The sequence below is a fragment of the Peromyscus leucopus genome, chromosome 4, assembly GCF_004664715.2.
Source record: "Peromyscus leucopus breed LL Stock chromosome 4, UCI_PerLeu_2.1, whole genome shotgun sequence".
Lineage (NCBI taxonomy): Eukaryota > Metazoa > Chordata > Mammalia > Rodentia > Cricetidae > Peromyscus > Peromyscus leucopus.
The window spans coordinates 85,957,053-85,972,631 of NC_051066.1; the positions used below are offsets into that span (position 1 = coordinate 85,957,053).

A 15,579-nucleotide genomic window follows, 5' to 3' on the forward strand; every position below is an offset into this window, starting at 1 on the left:
ATCAAAATTTTTATCATTTATTTCATGATATGGAAGTCATATTGGTAATTTGGAATTAGAGAAACCTCATTATGCACTACAGTTTTGCTACTTTACAGTGCTCATTGACACAAAAAATCAATAAACATTATTATTACTAACATATGTCTCAAGTACTTAACAAGGAAATTACAAAACATCCCCTAATTTGTTGACATTTTAGTCTTCCAATTACAAACCTAAAAATAGTATGAAAATGTACAGATATTAAGATTAAGAAAGAAAACTCATGAGAAATAAATAAAGGGAGATATTCAAGGAAGGAAAAAAAAAAAGAAGAAATGAACCAGAAAGGTACAGAGGTAGGGAATGCAACTTTCATGAATAAATTATTCAAACTATTATATGAAATTTCAGAATTTAGAGTTGAAAGGCTGTAAGTATATGACAATAGGTAAGATTCTTCAGGCATAGTGATACATGATTGTTCGCGGATACACTCTAGTGGATAAGTCCAAAGTTGAAGGAAAGATATAATGCTAAAAACTTGTCTTTAGCATGTGGATTCTCAATTTATTTGATGAACCATTTTTCTCACACATTTTAGTAGACTGGATTCAATGCTCTCTGTTCAGACATAGTCAAAAATAGATTTCTGCCAGGTAATTTTGTGTTTATGTTTAAAATATGTCAATTGATTGTCATTCTAGAAATATGATAGTAAAATAAAGAGGCTGCAAATTTGTCTCAGATAGTAATTGAAAAAAATTACCTCAGATTCCATGCCCAAAAGGTAGATTTACAGCTTGAATGTAAACAGAATATTTGGTTCTGATATTTTTAAACAATTTACTCATTTACATACCTATACATATTATGTCTCAGATGTGTAATTTTGCCTAATTCAGGAAAAATACCTAATTAGAAGGAATATACAAATGCAAGGAAGTTGTTTTAAATTTGACTGGATACAATGCTAAGATGTAATTTGTATACTTTTCTTCTTACTTGACTCTGCACATTAAGTTATTGTTTCTATTTCAGGAATTCTTAGTTAGGCTCTGTCTCTCTCAACCCATTGGAGCACAGTGTACTAAATGGAAGAAGCAAACCAGTCTGTGGTGTCTGAGTTTATTTTTCAGGGACTCTGTGCCTCAAGGGAACTACAGATCTTACTCCTGCTGCCATTTGCCACCCTCTACCTGATGAGTGTGGTAGGCAACCTCTTTGTCGTGATATTAATCATCATTGATCATCATCTCCATTCTCCCATGTATTTTCTGTTAGCTAATCTCTCATTTATTGACTTCTGCCTTTCCTCAGTTACTACTCCCAAACTGATCACAGACCTCTTAAAAGAAAATAAAACAATTTCCTTTGGGGGCTGCATGAGCCAGATCCTCTGTGTGCATTTCTTTGGAGGGGGTGAGATGGTACTTCTTGTAACAATGGCCTATGACCGATATGTGGCCATCTGCAGGCCACTCCACTACACCAGCATCATGGACAGACAGAAATGCATCTGGCTCGTTTTAATATCATGGATCATTGGATTTATACATGCCATTAGTCAACTGATCCTAATTTTGGAACTACCTTTCTGTGGACCTAGAGTGGTAGACAGCTTTTTCTGTGATATTCCTTTGGTGATGAAATTAGCCTGCACGGATACTGATACCTTGGGAATTGTGATAAATGCTGACAGTGGTGTTTTAGCAACAACTTGTTTCATTCTCTTGCTGATATCTTACACTTACATTCTGTTAACTGTTCAGCTCCGCTCTAAAGACGGCTCATCAAAGGCACTCTCTACCTGCACATCCCACATCATAGTGGTTGTGCTGTTCTTTGGGCCTGTCATTTTCATCTATCTGTGGCCAGTCAACATCACCTGGGTCGACAAATTTCTTGCTGTGTTTTACTCAGTCATCACACCTCTCCTGAACCCAGCCATCTATACACTGAGAAATAGAGATATTAAGAATGCCATAAAGAAGTTGATAAATCACATGTGAGTTCTGGAATAATTTTTGGACATGTTAAGTAATCAGCAAATCAATTGTATACATACCATTTTATCCACATTGTTAGTGGAAATTGAATTGTATAATGACTTGTTTCTGGAATCTGTAAGTTGTAATTAGTATATGGTTATGAAAATAACCATTAGAAAAATATATTCAAAACTATAATACTTTTACCACTTAAAATGAGTAATAGCTTTGCATAATATACTTGTATAGCCCGGGCGGTGGTGGCGCACGCCTTTAATCCCAGCACTCGGAAGGCAGAGCCAGGTGGATTCTGTGAGTTCGAGCAGCTGGCTACAAGTGAGTCCAGAAAGCGCAAAGCTAACAAGAGAAACCCTGTCTCGAAAAAAAAAAAAAAAAAAAAAAAAAAAAAAAAAAAAATATACTTGTATATATTGAAGACTGGAAGATGACCATAATGTTGCAAAAATAAGGATGACGTATTTCTATACATTATTTGTGTTCCCCAAATTGTATGTCACTTTAATTAGTTACTAACAAAATCATCTTTGAATTATTTACCAATATTACTATCTTTTAAAATATGACATTATATATCAATCCTAATTCTAGCTTTGTAACAGAATGTTTTTGAAGATTTTTGTAAAGACTGCATCGACTTAGAAATCAAAATGCTAAACAAATGAAATCATAATGCTGGTTGCATTATATTGATGTAATCTCTGTCAGTTTCCAAGTCTTAACTATTCATATGAATTTGGAAATTTCCTATATTTTATTGCTTAACTAAAAGTCAATCTGTTTATAATATTTGAATATGCTTTCCCTCAGATCACAAATTATTTGCACGATCATGATTTTATATTATATAATGGAATAACATAACTGCCAAGGCCAGTTAGGTAAACATTACAAGCTCTTGATAATATGGTATACATAGTAATCCATATGCCATTTAGTGTAGTGTGTCATTTACAAGATAAACTGTATGTATACCTGTTTACGATAGCTTGAGATCTATTTCTAAACAGATATGAAAGTCATATCTTCTTGAATATCATGTCAATATTTCTTGAGTTAATGGTTAAAATCAGCCTGTATGTATATTCTAATAAGTTAAAGAGATTGTCATAACATAAATTATTTAACAATACCAGATAAATACATGTATTGTTTTTTCCAGAATTCATATTATTGCAGGTAAGCATGGCTCTTGTCTGGCCACAGACTTTGATGTGTACATTACGTGTAGGTTCTGGTATCTTTTTCAGGAGAAATTATCTCCAGTGTATTTATAGATTTGACCCTCAACAATTTTGTCACCATATTTTTTATTAAATATGTTCTTTGACAATATCTATAATAAGCTGATTACACCTGATACAATCCCTGACCTCTTATGTCCCTCCCACTCTTGTTATCCCCTTCCCCATCCCCCAAAACACATGAGTCTCTTTCTATATTTATGTATTTTTGTTTTGCTTTGGGATCCACTGAAATGAGCCATAGCCATCTGTGTGTCCATTGTTTAAAACTATCCCTGGGACACTATGACCCCATCAGTGGGTCTCAACTTAAAAAAAAAAATGCTTTGCACTGTCCCAGAATCATCAGTAGCTCACAGATCAGCAAGGAGATGTAGCAGTACATAACTACTCTCTGATCTTTGAATGTTGGCCATTTTCTTCTGTGATAATTTTCTTGGGATCATGACTGCATTGGCTGTGCCATGCCCACAAAATTACATTTAAAAGTTTTTTTTCCTTCTTTCTGACCCCTTCCATATTCTTTATCAGCATCACTTTATAAGTGATTTTAAACCTACAGATAGCTTGTCCTCACCTGCCCATAGTCATACTATAACAACAGAACACCTTAAGGAGTCCTTGCTAAAATATATAATTAAACTGTAAAATTACCTTTTATTGCTTGTAAAGTTTCTAAGACTATAAATTCCATTTAAATTTTAGCAATTCAGTGACATTACTTGTATGTAATATGGGTTTCAAGAAGCACAATGGAGGCCAGTGAGATGGCTCAGCAGGTAAAGGAGCTTTCTGCAAAACCAGAGAATTCAAGTTAAATCCCTAAAATCCCACATAGTAGAAGAAGAGTTACAACTCCCATAAGTTCTTATCTAACTTCCACAAGTATTCCCACATATGCACACATGGAATAAATAAATACATAAATAAATGTTGAAAAAAAGAATAATCACAGTGGAAGCTTTAAACAATATTTTTCAGAGATCAGTTATCTGTCAGATGTAGCGTAGGTGAAGATCTTTTCCCATTTGTAGGCTGGCATTTTGTCTTATTGACAATATTCTTTGCCTTACAGAAGCTTTTCAGCTTCAGGAGGTCCCATTTATTAGTTGTCAATCTCAGTGTCTGTGCTACTGATATTATTTTTAGGAAGTGGTCTCCTGTGCCAATACATTCAAAGCTACTTCCCACTTTCTCTTCTATCAGGTTCAGTGTAACTGGATTTATATTCAGGCCTTTGATCCACTTGGACGTGAGTTTCGGGCAGGATGACAGATATGGATCTATTTGCATTCTTCTACATGCCAACATCCAGTTATACCAGCACCATTTGTTGAAGATGCTTTCTTTTTTCCACCGTATATTTTTTATTTATTTGTCAAAAATCAGGTGTTCGTAGGTGTGTGGATTTATGTCAGGGTCTTCTGTTTGATTCCATTGATCTATGTGTTTGTTTTTATACCAATACCAAACTGTTTTTATTACTATTAGCTCTATAGTAGAGGTTGAAGTTAGGGATCATGATACCTTCAGAAGTTCCTTTATTTTACAGGGTTTTAACTATTCTGAACTTTTTGTTTTTCCATATGAAGATGAGTACTGTCCTTTTGAGATCTATGAAGAATTGTGTTGGGAATTGCATTGAATCTGTAGATTGCTTTTGTTAAGATGGCAAATTTACTATACTAATCCAGGGAATCTCCCAGGAATCCACAAGGATCACCCTAGCTAAGACTCCCAGCAATAGTGGAGAGAGTGCATGAACTGTCCTTCTCCTATAATCAGATTGGTGACTACCTTAACTGCCATTATAGAACCTTCATCCAGTAACTGATGGAAGTTGATACAGCCAAGCACTGTGCAGAGCTCCAGAATTCCATGTGAAGAGAGGAAGGAGTGATTATATGAGCAAGAGGAGTCAAGGTCATGATGGGGAAACCCACAGAGATAGCTGACCCAAGCTCATAAGAGCTCAGGGATTCCAGTCCAACAGCTAGGGAGCCTGCATGGGATCGACTTAGATCCTCTGCATGTGGGTGATGGTTGTGTACCTTGGTCTGTTGGTGGGGCCCCTAGCAGTGGAACCAAGACCATTCCCTGGCACAGGAGCTGGATTTTTGTTGCCTATTCCCTATGGTCGCCTGCCTCATACTTTGTTGACTCCCAGAGGAGGTCTCACACTTTATGAATGGAGATGGAGGAGGAGTAGATGCAGGTTGAAAGGGGGAATGGGAGGAGAGGATGGACAGGAAACTGTGGTTGGTATGTAAAATAAATTTAAAAATTTAATGAAAATATAAAATAAAAGATGCTTTTCATTTGTATCTTAATAAAAGCACTATATCTATTTATATACATGAACTGTTGCCACAATCGAGCTTTGAGGGATATTGTGTGTGTGTGTGTGTGTGTGTGTGAGAGAGAGAGAGAGAGAGAGAGAGAGAGAGAGAGAGAGAGAGAGAGAGAGAGAGAGAGAGAATTAATTATGCTAACATAGAGGCCAGCCACATAGTGGGGAGGGGAACCTTAAAGAAAGAGTAAGGAAGACCTAAAAACCAGAGGAAGTATGCTTACGACAAGCTTAGGGCAGAGTTAGAACTGTTTAAAGCAAAGATTACAATTTATTTTCTAACACTTTATAACTCTATCTAATCATTCATATTATATAATCATGTATATTTATGTGGTTTTAAAGAACATGAATGCAGAATCATATCAATGAACAAAGTGCCGGGCAGTGGTGGTGCACGCCTTTAATCCCAGCACTTGGGAGGAAGAGGCAGGCAAATCTCCGTGAGTTCGAGGCCAGTCTGGTCTCCAAAGTGAGTTCCAGGAAAGGCACAAAACTACACAGAGAAACCCTGTCTCAAAAAAAAAACCAGTATTTTACAATGTTTGTGCTCCTGAATCAGTGTCATTTCACTTAGCATGATTTATATTTTTGTTCTCTTGGTGATAGCCACTCTGAGTAGGCCAAAATATTATTTCAAAGTCTCAATGATTTCTTTCATTTGTTTTTTTATTGCTGTTGGTTTTTATTGTGAAGTGTTTTCTTTTGTTTTCTTGATTGATTGATTGATTGGTTGGTACTAAGGCTTAAACCCAAGGTCTCATGTATGCTAGGGAAGCTCCCTAACACTGAGCTACATATTCCCAACATAATTCAATTACTTTTTATATTGTAAACTTGAAATAGGATCTTACTAAGTGGCTTGGGTTATCTGTGACTGCTGTTTTTCCACCCAGCCTCACAAGGAGCTGGAATTACCAGCCTGCATCTTCAGGCTAAATTAGTTTGATGTATATTTACCAAATGCCTAACCATCCAACTTAATACCTCTCAAAATTTTGTTAGCATTCATTTCAGAAGTAGAAAAACATGATCCTAGCATTAAGTAAGTACAAATTCATCCAAACAGTCAAGGGAATTTTTAGCAAAGGAAGTAATGTCAGATGTCTCACAGCACCTGACTTCAAATTATACCACAGAATCAAGGTTACAAACAGCATGTGACAGACACAAAATAATAATGTTGACTGATACATGGCTTAGAAATAAACTTACAAAACAAAGCTATTTGACTTTTTGCAATATGCCAAAAATTTACAGTGGAGGATAGGATAAATCCAGAAGAGCGAATCTCACTGTATCTGTAGTTCTTACAAAATAAAATTCAGAATGGATCAAAGACTTATCACAAACACATAAAACTAAATGTTATTTTTTGAATAATTATTTATTGTGTTACCTGAAACTTTGAAATTACTGAAGAAGAAGAAAACATCCTTGGAACACTTCAAGTATAAGCATACACAAGCACTTTCTGAATAACACTCCAAAACACAGGAAATAGTAGAAAGAATTGACAAATAGATTACAGGGAATTAAAAAAAAAAACTTCTATAGAGCAAAGGCAACAACTAATAGAGTGAAGAGATAGCTAAAGAACTATTCACCCAATAAGGGATTATAATGCATATTATATAATGAGCTAAAAAAAACCCACTAAAGCCAAAAAAACAATGCAATAAAAATAAGTGGACCAATGAACTGTGTAGATATTTTTCAAAAAGAAATACAGATGGCTAATAAATACATGAAAAATGATATATCTAGTCATCAAGCATTGAACATTTTTACTGCTATTTATGTTTGGGAAAGTATATGTGGAGGGGAGGGGTGTCAGAAGAGGACATCTCTTGCTTGGAGCTGAAGACACCATTCACTTAAGACACAGGGCCCAGACATTCTGAGTTGGATCTGACCTGAATGCTCCCCTGCTGAGAGTGAGCTTTTACTGTAGGAGAAGGACCTGCTACTTCATGGTACCTGAAACTACACTAATGCATGGTTTGAATGTGGAGATACCTATGATCCGATTACTAACAGTAGTACAGATGATTAAATGTCATAAAGAGCTGTCGATAGAAAATGAAATTTTAATTTAGAAAAGGAAAGACATGAACAAAAGAAAAATCACATTAGGAAAGAGAAAGGGACCCAGGAGGACAGAAAAGGAGGAACATGAGAAGTGATAGAGGGCACTGTATCTGTATTCCTAAATTCTGTATCTATTTTTTTTTCTATTATGTGTTTAGGTTTAGCTTGAAGTGGTACATTTTTTACCACAAATTCACAAAATAAAAAAAAATATTTTACTTCTTGTTCACATTTTCTGTAGTTTCCTTGTGTTGAACTTTTACTCTTCTATGTAAGCCGATTACAAATGCAACAATATATTATTCCCATATCCTTTATATTTCTTATATTTTGTAATTTGCTAATTTCAACCTTATACCAAGAGAGTTGATCAATACATTTGTAAGAAAATAGTTTGGTTCTTGGGCCAAAAGGATCTGATACACAGAATACCAATGTTTTTAAGGAAACAGATTCATTGTAAAGAGTTTCTATTCCCTTATCATACAAGAATGGATATTTTCTTCAAAAAGGATCACAAGCAATACCTTTTACTGTGATGGGAGTCAAAGAAAATGACCAAAGAAGCCAAGAAAAGGTTTTGGAAGACTATGAAACTCCACTTAGCTATAAATATTAAATGAACAGTTAAGAATACATTATATTGCTTTATTTTTATTTATTTCTATAAATATATATTTATATATAACTATAAGAAATATATTTCTATATAGTTCTTAAAATTTTTTATTAACATAATTTAATAGATAACGAACAGGTATTACCAATGATTTCAATAAGTCCAATAATTTATCAGATCTCTAATTTAAGAAAATATTATCTCAGCCACATAGTGGCTCCTCATCAAATAGAACATTCAATTTGCCAATAATTTCTTTTGCATCTCGTAATATCTGACTCTTGGGAAAAAATATTTGTAGAAGGCATAATTCCTATACAAAACTAATAATGACATAGTTATTGAACATTATTCCCAGTCGTATTAACTGGTTGATAAGTATCTGTTAGCCTTTAGTTGTAATGATGAGTGCTGAATTAGAAAAAGAGTAACTCTCCCTGTGTTTCTCAGCTCTTGAAGATGCTGAAGGCAAAATCTATGCCTGATCTAGTAGGTGGAGCACCATTTTCTAACCTTCTAGTGTCAGGTTGTTTCACACTCAACTTGTTCTGTGTTTTTCATATTCTATTTTCATAATCTATTTGAAAAAAATTTAAAATAATTTTGTGTCTTTATGTTTCAACCTAACTTACCTCTCTCAAGTTCATTTGTAACCTTTGGTTTCTTTCCTCACAGTGTAAACTCAGTTAGGAGGAATTAAAACAGTCTTCAAAGCATTATTGTTTTAAAGTAATATGTGTAATATTTTGACTCTTCTTTCCCCGTTCTCTCAAAAGAATTAGATCATAAAAATAAAATAGCAATGTCTATATCTTGTTTATCTTATAGCAATCAATTATTCTCTCCAATCTGAAAAGCAATAGAATAGTTTCCTATAGATTACCAATTTTTATGGTGGTTTAAAACTTATTTAGTACTTATGCTGTAATGTTATACTGTGTTAGATATTGGCAATGTTATACTATGTTGCATATTGGTAATTCATATATATATATATATACATATACACTTAGATACATAGGTTTTTTATGTGAAAAAAATATTGTAAGATACAACACCTCATATTAGGAAGAATAAACTGACATAGTTATTTAATTTCAATCACAGGAGGCTATCAAGATAGCTTAGTGGGTAAAGAAGCTTTCCACAAATTATGTTTATGCATTTGTATATAATTTGAAATGTGTTTTGAAAAGTAACTAATTTGCAGCTATGTCTTTATTTTTTGAGAAAAGTCATCATTGCTTAAATAGAAGTCTGTGACACATTCTAAATCATTACATAATAATAGTATTATCTTGTCTGCCCTACCACTCATCATATATTTCTTCGAACTGCATGCTGTCCATTTTGTGTTAGTCTATCATATATCCACTACTTTTCAGGAATTTTGTATTTAATCCAGAGGCTAGTCCTCTGTGAAGTGATAGTTTCATGAGTCTAAACCTGCTTTATTTTATTACTATAGTTTGAGTTCCCATTTTATAAAGGGGTTCAAATACATAAGAAAAATATTTTAATATAATATATACACTATGCTTTTTAATGTCTTTTTCTGTATAAAGAGACTATTACCTACTTCTTATATTTGCTCAAATACGCTTGCACATAATATTTCTTGGTCTTAATTTTTGAGACAGTTGTGTAATTTGGAAATTGATTATTGAAATTTGGGGCTTGTTTTTCAAATAGCATCCTCTGAATTAGATTCTTGTCTATTTCATAACATACTGTCAATCTGTAGCTCTAATGGCATTTCTTTATGTTTTTAGTTTATTTTTTCACTTATAATCAAAAGTTGGCAATTTAAAATTTTCATTCAAATCATGTTGAATAAATTATAAATGCTTCCTTTGGTTATTATTATAAATTTGGTTATTATTATAAATCTTTAAACTAGTTTGAAAAATTAGTAACTTATGTGTTATATTCATTTTCCATAACCATTTGGAAAAATCCTCTGAAATATTATGACACTTCACCCAAGTTTTATACAATATGCTACAGAACTTCAAAAAGTTTCTTAATAAATGCACCCAAGAATGAAGTTGAAAAATCCCATTGACATCCTGATCTTTGGATAGACAGCTCCTCAAACATCCTGTAGAGTGATTTAAACACAAGGAAGAAAGGAGACAATAGTATCATTCATTTTAGTCAAGATAAAGAAACTTGAGAAGTAGAAGCAAAAATTGACAATGGAAATCTAGAGGAAATAATTGATTTAAGAATTATTTGAAAGTAAATATAGGAAAGACATAGTAACTAGTTCAGAAAAAATTCTAGTTCTTATATAAAGTAAAGTTTGTTTAATTTAAAACTAACATCTCTGCTCACATTCTGAGGAGACAACAAATGGAAAGGCATATAACTGACACATCAGAAAGCCAACTTTCTATCAGAAAGCAGAAAGCCAATGATAGAAATGTATAGCAATAAGACCCCAATAAAGATAATAAAATTCTGCAACAATGTCAAAGAAACTGTGATTAATATGATTATTACATAGGATTTTGAGAGTTATGGCTATTTTCTCTAAAAAACCCTGAATAAAGGAAACTATCATAGTAGAATGAATGCAACTGATGACAGCTTTACAAAGGAGAAGTCAGAACAGACCAGTTAGTGTGAAGAATTCCAGGGTCTCGCTTTTTTGTTTGTTTGTTTGTTTACTTGCTTTGCACTTGGACACAAGATCTCCTGTAGTCAATGGTGACCTACAGCTCACTATTCCTAAATGACCTTGAATTGGTGATCCTATGATGTTGCCTACTCCTGAGTGCTACCACACCCAACATCTAGATTTAAAATTAAAAAGCAACAATATAAAAAGAAGTCACTATACCAGTAGATTAAGAAATATAAAAGCTGAATAATAAATTTTAGTTAACTATATAGCTGAAGAAGATCCCAGTGTATAATTAAAGGGTCCACCCTTGAAGAACGCAGAGTAGTAATTAGGAGCATGGATTACCATATCCTATAGTTATGGATGCAAGTCCTAACTCTGTCACTGCATCTCTCTAAAAGTCAGTGTCTCTGTGTATAAAATGGATCTAATAAAACAGATCTTAGAATTGCGTGAAGTTTAAGTAAGATGTGTTAAACATAAAGCATTTCCCAGAATAATTGTTTAATACAACTTATGTATAAATGTTACAATTAATAATCATATTTTAAGGCCATGAATATATTCTATTATTGTAGGAAATAATGCAGGAATAAATCACTTCAAGCATGTACTATTCTGAGTAATTATTTGAATGTTGTAAGTGACTTCAATCTGTGTATCTGTCCTCCACAATAACTTGTGCAAACAAAAACAAAACATATGACAGGTACACCAAGCAAAATGCTCAGTTGGTGAAGAAAATATTGATGTTAACAACAGAGTAAGAAATGCAGCTAGAAGTAATTTGCAAGTCACTGACAAAGCATTTACATAAAAATAACAAAAATATTGTCACCTGAATGGAAGACTTGTAGGAGAGGAACTGTGGGAAACAAAGGCAACCTTGAAAATCAAAGCAAAACAAAACAAAACAATACCTGGTTTTGAAAAAAAAAAAATCAAAGTAGCCTGTTTTCATCAACTTAACATATTAACAACTTCTTGTATTTAATAATTTTCTATAATTAAAGAGGGCTGTTTTTCACCCCTGGAGCTGATGATTCTCCTGCCCTGGCATCATGCACACTGCAACTAAAGAAATAAGCTGCATTATACTGCAATTTTCCATTTCTTTTTGTGTGATCTTCCAGTCTCTTTATGTGTGATATTCTGATCAATATATTTCTCTTCCTAATGTTACTCATGTATCTCCAACTCTGTTAAATACAGTCAACAGAACAAAGAATTATAATCAGTGGGGACACATCTTCCTATTGCTGATGCCAACCTGGTCATTTTTCTATCGACAGGCACATTGAAATCCTCTCCTCTCTTGCAGTTGATGGATCAAATAAATGACACTGTAATTTTTGAGTTTGTGTTGCTGGGACTCTCCAGTTCCTGGAAAACTACAGTTTTTCTCATATCCACTTTTTCTTTGCTCTATTTAAGTATCATCTTGGGAAATCTTTTCATTGTCTTTTTGGTAATTACTGACACCCATTTACAGTCCCCTATGTACTTTCTTCTGGCCAATCTGTCTGTCATTGATGTTGGACTTTCCTCTACCACTGTTCCCAAGATGATCTCAGATCTTCTGAAAGAACGAAAAGTAATTTCTTTCCACAGTTGCATGACTCAGATCTGTTTTATTCACATTATGGGAGGAGTGGAGATGGTGCTCCTCATAGCCATGGCATTTGACAGGTACACAGCCATCTGTAAGCCTCTGCGCTACTTGAGCATCATGAGCCCTAAAATATGCATTTCATTTGTAATTGCTGGCTGGGTCACTGGTGTGATCCATGCCCTGTCCCAGTTCTCTTTTGTGATAAACCTGCCTTTTTGTGGCCCTAACAAAGTAGACAGCTTTTATTGTGACTTCCCTCGGATCATACAACTCGCATGCACTGATGGAGACAAGTTTGAGTTTGTTGTTGCGGCCAACAGTGGCTTCATGAGCATGGGAACCTTCTTCCTGCTTCTCCTCTCCTATGTCTTCATTTTGGTCACAGTCTGGAAAAGGTCTTCAGGGGACTTGTCAAAGGCACTTGTCACTCTGTCTGCACACATCACTGTGGTTGTTCTTTTTTTCACTCCATGCATGTTTCTCTATGTGTGGCCCTTCCCCACATCCTCAGTTGACAAATACCTATTTATTGTTGACTTTGCTGTCACCCCTGCCTTGAATCCTGTCATCTATGCACTAAGGAACAAAGATATGAAAGAAGCCATAAAAAATCTGAGCAAGCAGAGATGTTACATCAGATTTTTCTGACCAGATCTGTCATTAGAATCTGTTTATGAATGCAGAAATCTGGATTTTCCTGCTCATTGGACATCTTTATAATCATGTTATTCAGGCCAGAGTTGACATGTCTACCTCACTGAACAAATATATGTTACTTTTGCAGACTTACTAACAGATTTTACAACTGTAGGAAACAGGAATCTATCACAATATAAGATATTATAAAAAGATAGTAACGCTATTAAAGAATAATATTTTATACTTTAGATCACAATCATTTTGACATAAGAAATAACATAATGACATTCCTTCTGTTTCCCATGTGCTTCACAAAAAAATAAATAAATAACAACCTGTTCATTTATTTTGGCAAATGTCACATCCAACAGTTAGATGCAGAGAAGCAATAGCTCTATTTAGTTACTTAGCTCAAAGCCACTCCAAAAAAAAAACCTAAGACACAATCTGCTTACAGATAATTTATTTGGAAACTGATTTTCAGAGGAATCAATAAGAGAGCAGAGATGAGAATAGAGAAGTTAAATATTATTGTGGTGATACACATAACTTGGTTTCAGGAACACAGAAGTAAAGAAAATGGAACAGTACTTACTATTAATGGGAAAACATGGAGATTGCTCAATGATTTTCAAAAAAGATGACCATACAATTCAGGAACCCCATTATTTGATGTGTGTGTGTGTGTGTGTGTGTGTGTGTGTGTGTGTGTGTGTGTAATCAAATAAGTATAGGTATCTATTAGTATCTCTATAGGTATCAAATAGGTATTTACATGCACGTGATTGAATTTCTATTCACAATAGCCAAGAAACTGATACAACCCAAATGTCTATCAACTAATTAATGGATATATAAAATGTTATCATATGGAAAATGGAATAAGTCATAAAAGCAATGACATCTCTCATTTGTGTTAAAGTATCTAAAACTTGAGATCATGTGTAGAATAAACAAGCCACAGGGAAACAAGTTTCACATGATTATGAAACTTTTTAAAGTTGGTCTCTAAATTCAAGGCAAAATTGTGGTTACTAGAAGCTGAGATTAGTAGTGAAGGAAGGCTGGATATCAAGTTATATTTGAACAGAATAATGTTCCATTTTGCTGTTTTACATTGGAGCTCTACAAAAAAAGGGTTATGTATTTTATATTTCAAAAAATCCAGAGACAAAGATGGTGAATGATTTATCAAAAATAAATAAGTGTTTGAAGAGATAAATATGTTTGATATAAGTATATATTTATTAAAGTATTATATGTCATCCAATAAATAATTATAATTTCTAGTTCTTTATGTGTTGCATAAAATTGCATGATAAACATCAAATAAATTCTTGCTTCCATATTGGTATATTTTTTAAATACAAAATCTGATTTTAAAAAGTATAACCTGATTAATAAATAAGCTTACTAGGAGTGACTTAAGCAGAGTTGAATGGCTTATGTCCATTTGTTTTCAAAGAAATCACCATCCATTCCTATTAAAAGCAGAGACCAAAAACAAACACAGAGAAACTATGTGTTGGGTACATATCATCTTTCCTTATATTAAAACAATATGAATTCTCAACCAAAGTCCACACAACCATGATAAGAGAGGCTTTACTTCACTGTACTATGCTGAATAAAATAAAAAATATAGTAGTCTGCTGGAAAATGCTAGTATCTTTGACTAGGAATGTATTAACATATATTTATTATAAATATTTCTTTAAAAAGTTTTCTCCATGTTATACCTCATCCAGGTCAAACTGTTCAATATACTGTTGTACTCATTTTACCCATTTATGTGTGAAAATATAGAATGCATTTCACTGTAGAGTCTTTTGGATATTTTATTTTTTAATGTTTTCTCTGTTATTAAACATATATTCTTTTCTCATACAATAAAATATGAATACAATTTCCCCTTATTCTACTCCTCAAAGTTCCTCCCCACCTTCTCACTCATCCATATGCACTTCTTTCTGCCTCTGCTTAGAAAAGAATAGGCTTCTAAGGGATAACAACAAAACATTATGAAATGAAAAACAAGACAAAACAAAAACCGTCATATCAAAGTTGGACGAGATAAGCCAATAGAAAAATAAAAAAGCCCCAATAGCAGGCACATGAATCAGAGACCAATTCATTCACACATTTAAGAGTCCCATAAAAGTGCTAAAAGAAAAAAAAAAAAAAGCTATTGTATATATGCAGGGGGCATGGTGCAGACCTGTGTGGGCCTATGATTGCTGCTTCAGTGTCTGACTTCACATGAGCTTTGCTCAGTAGATTTAGCAGGCTTTGTTCTCCTGATGTCCTCCATACTCTGTGTCTTCCCTACTCCTGCCTCCTCTTCATTGAGTTTCATGAGTGCTGGGGGCTGGGGAGATTTGATGGAGACATCTCCTTTAGAGCT

General features: G+C 33.8%; 2 protein-coding genes across 2 annotated transcripts; both read left to right on the top strand.

Annotated features, from left to right (window-relative positions):
- The first annotated feature begins 1,076 nt into the window (after positions 1-1,076).
- Positions 1,077-1,994, top strand: LOC114687869 (olfactory receptor 4K3-like). Its single transcript, XM_028862509.1, has one exon. The coding sequence runs from the start codon at positions 1,077-1,079 to the stop codon at positions 1,992-1,994; it is 918 nt and encodes a 305-aa protein (XP_028718342.1).
- Positions 1,995-12,248: 10,254 nt separating this feature from the next.
- Positions 12,249-13,184, top strand: LOC114687861 (olfactory receptor 4F21-like). The gene has a single exon (XM_028862503.1). It carries the CDS (start codon positions 12,249-12,251, stop codon positions 13,182-13,184), a length of 936 nt encoding a protein of 311 aa, XP_028718336.1.
- The last annotated feature ends 2,395 nt before the right edge of the window (positions 13,185-15,579 follow it).

Bases quoted from the DNA above. Each gene is read 5' to 3' on its own strand.
- LOC114687861 (XM_028862503.1), top strand. From the start codon at position 12,249: ATGGATCAAATAAATGACACTGTAATTTTTGAGTTTGTGTTGCTGGGA.
- LOC114687869 (XM_028862509.1), top strand. From the start codon at position 1,077: ATGGAAGAAGCAAACCAGTCTGTGGTGTCTGAGTTTATTTTTCAGGGA.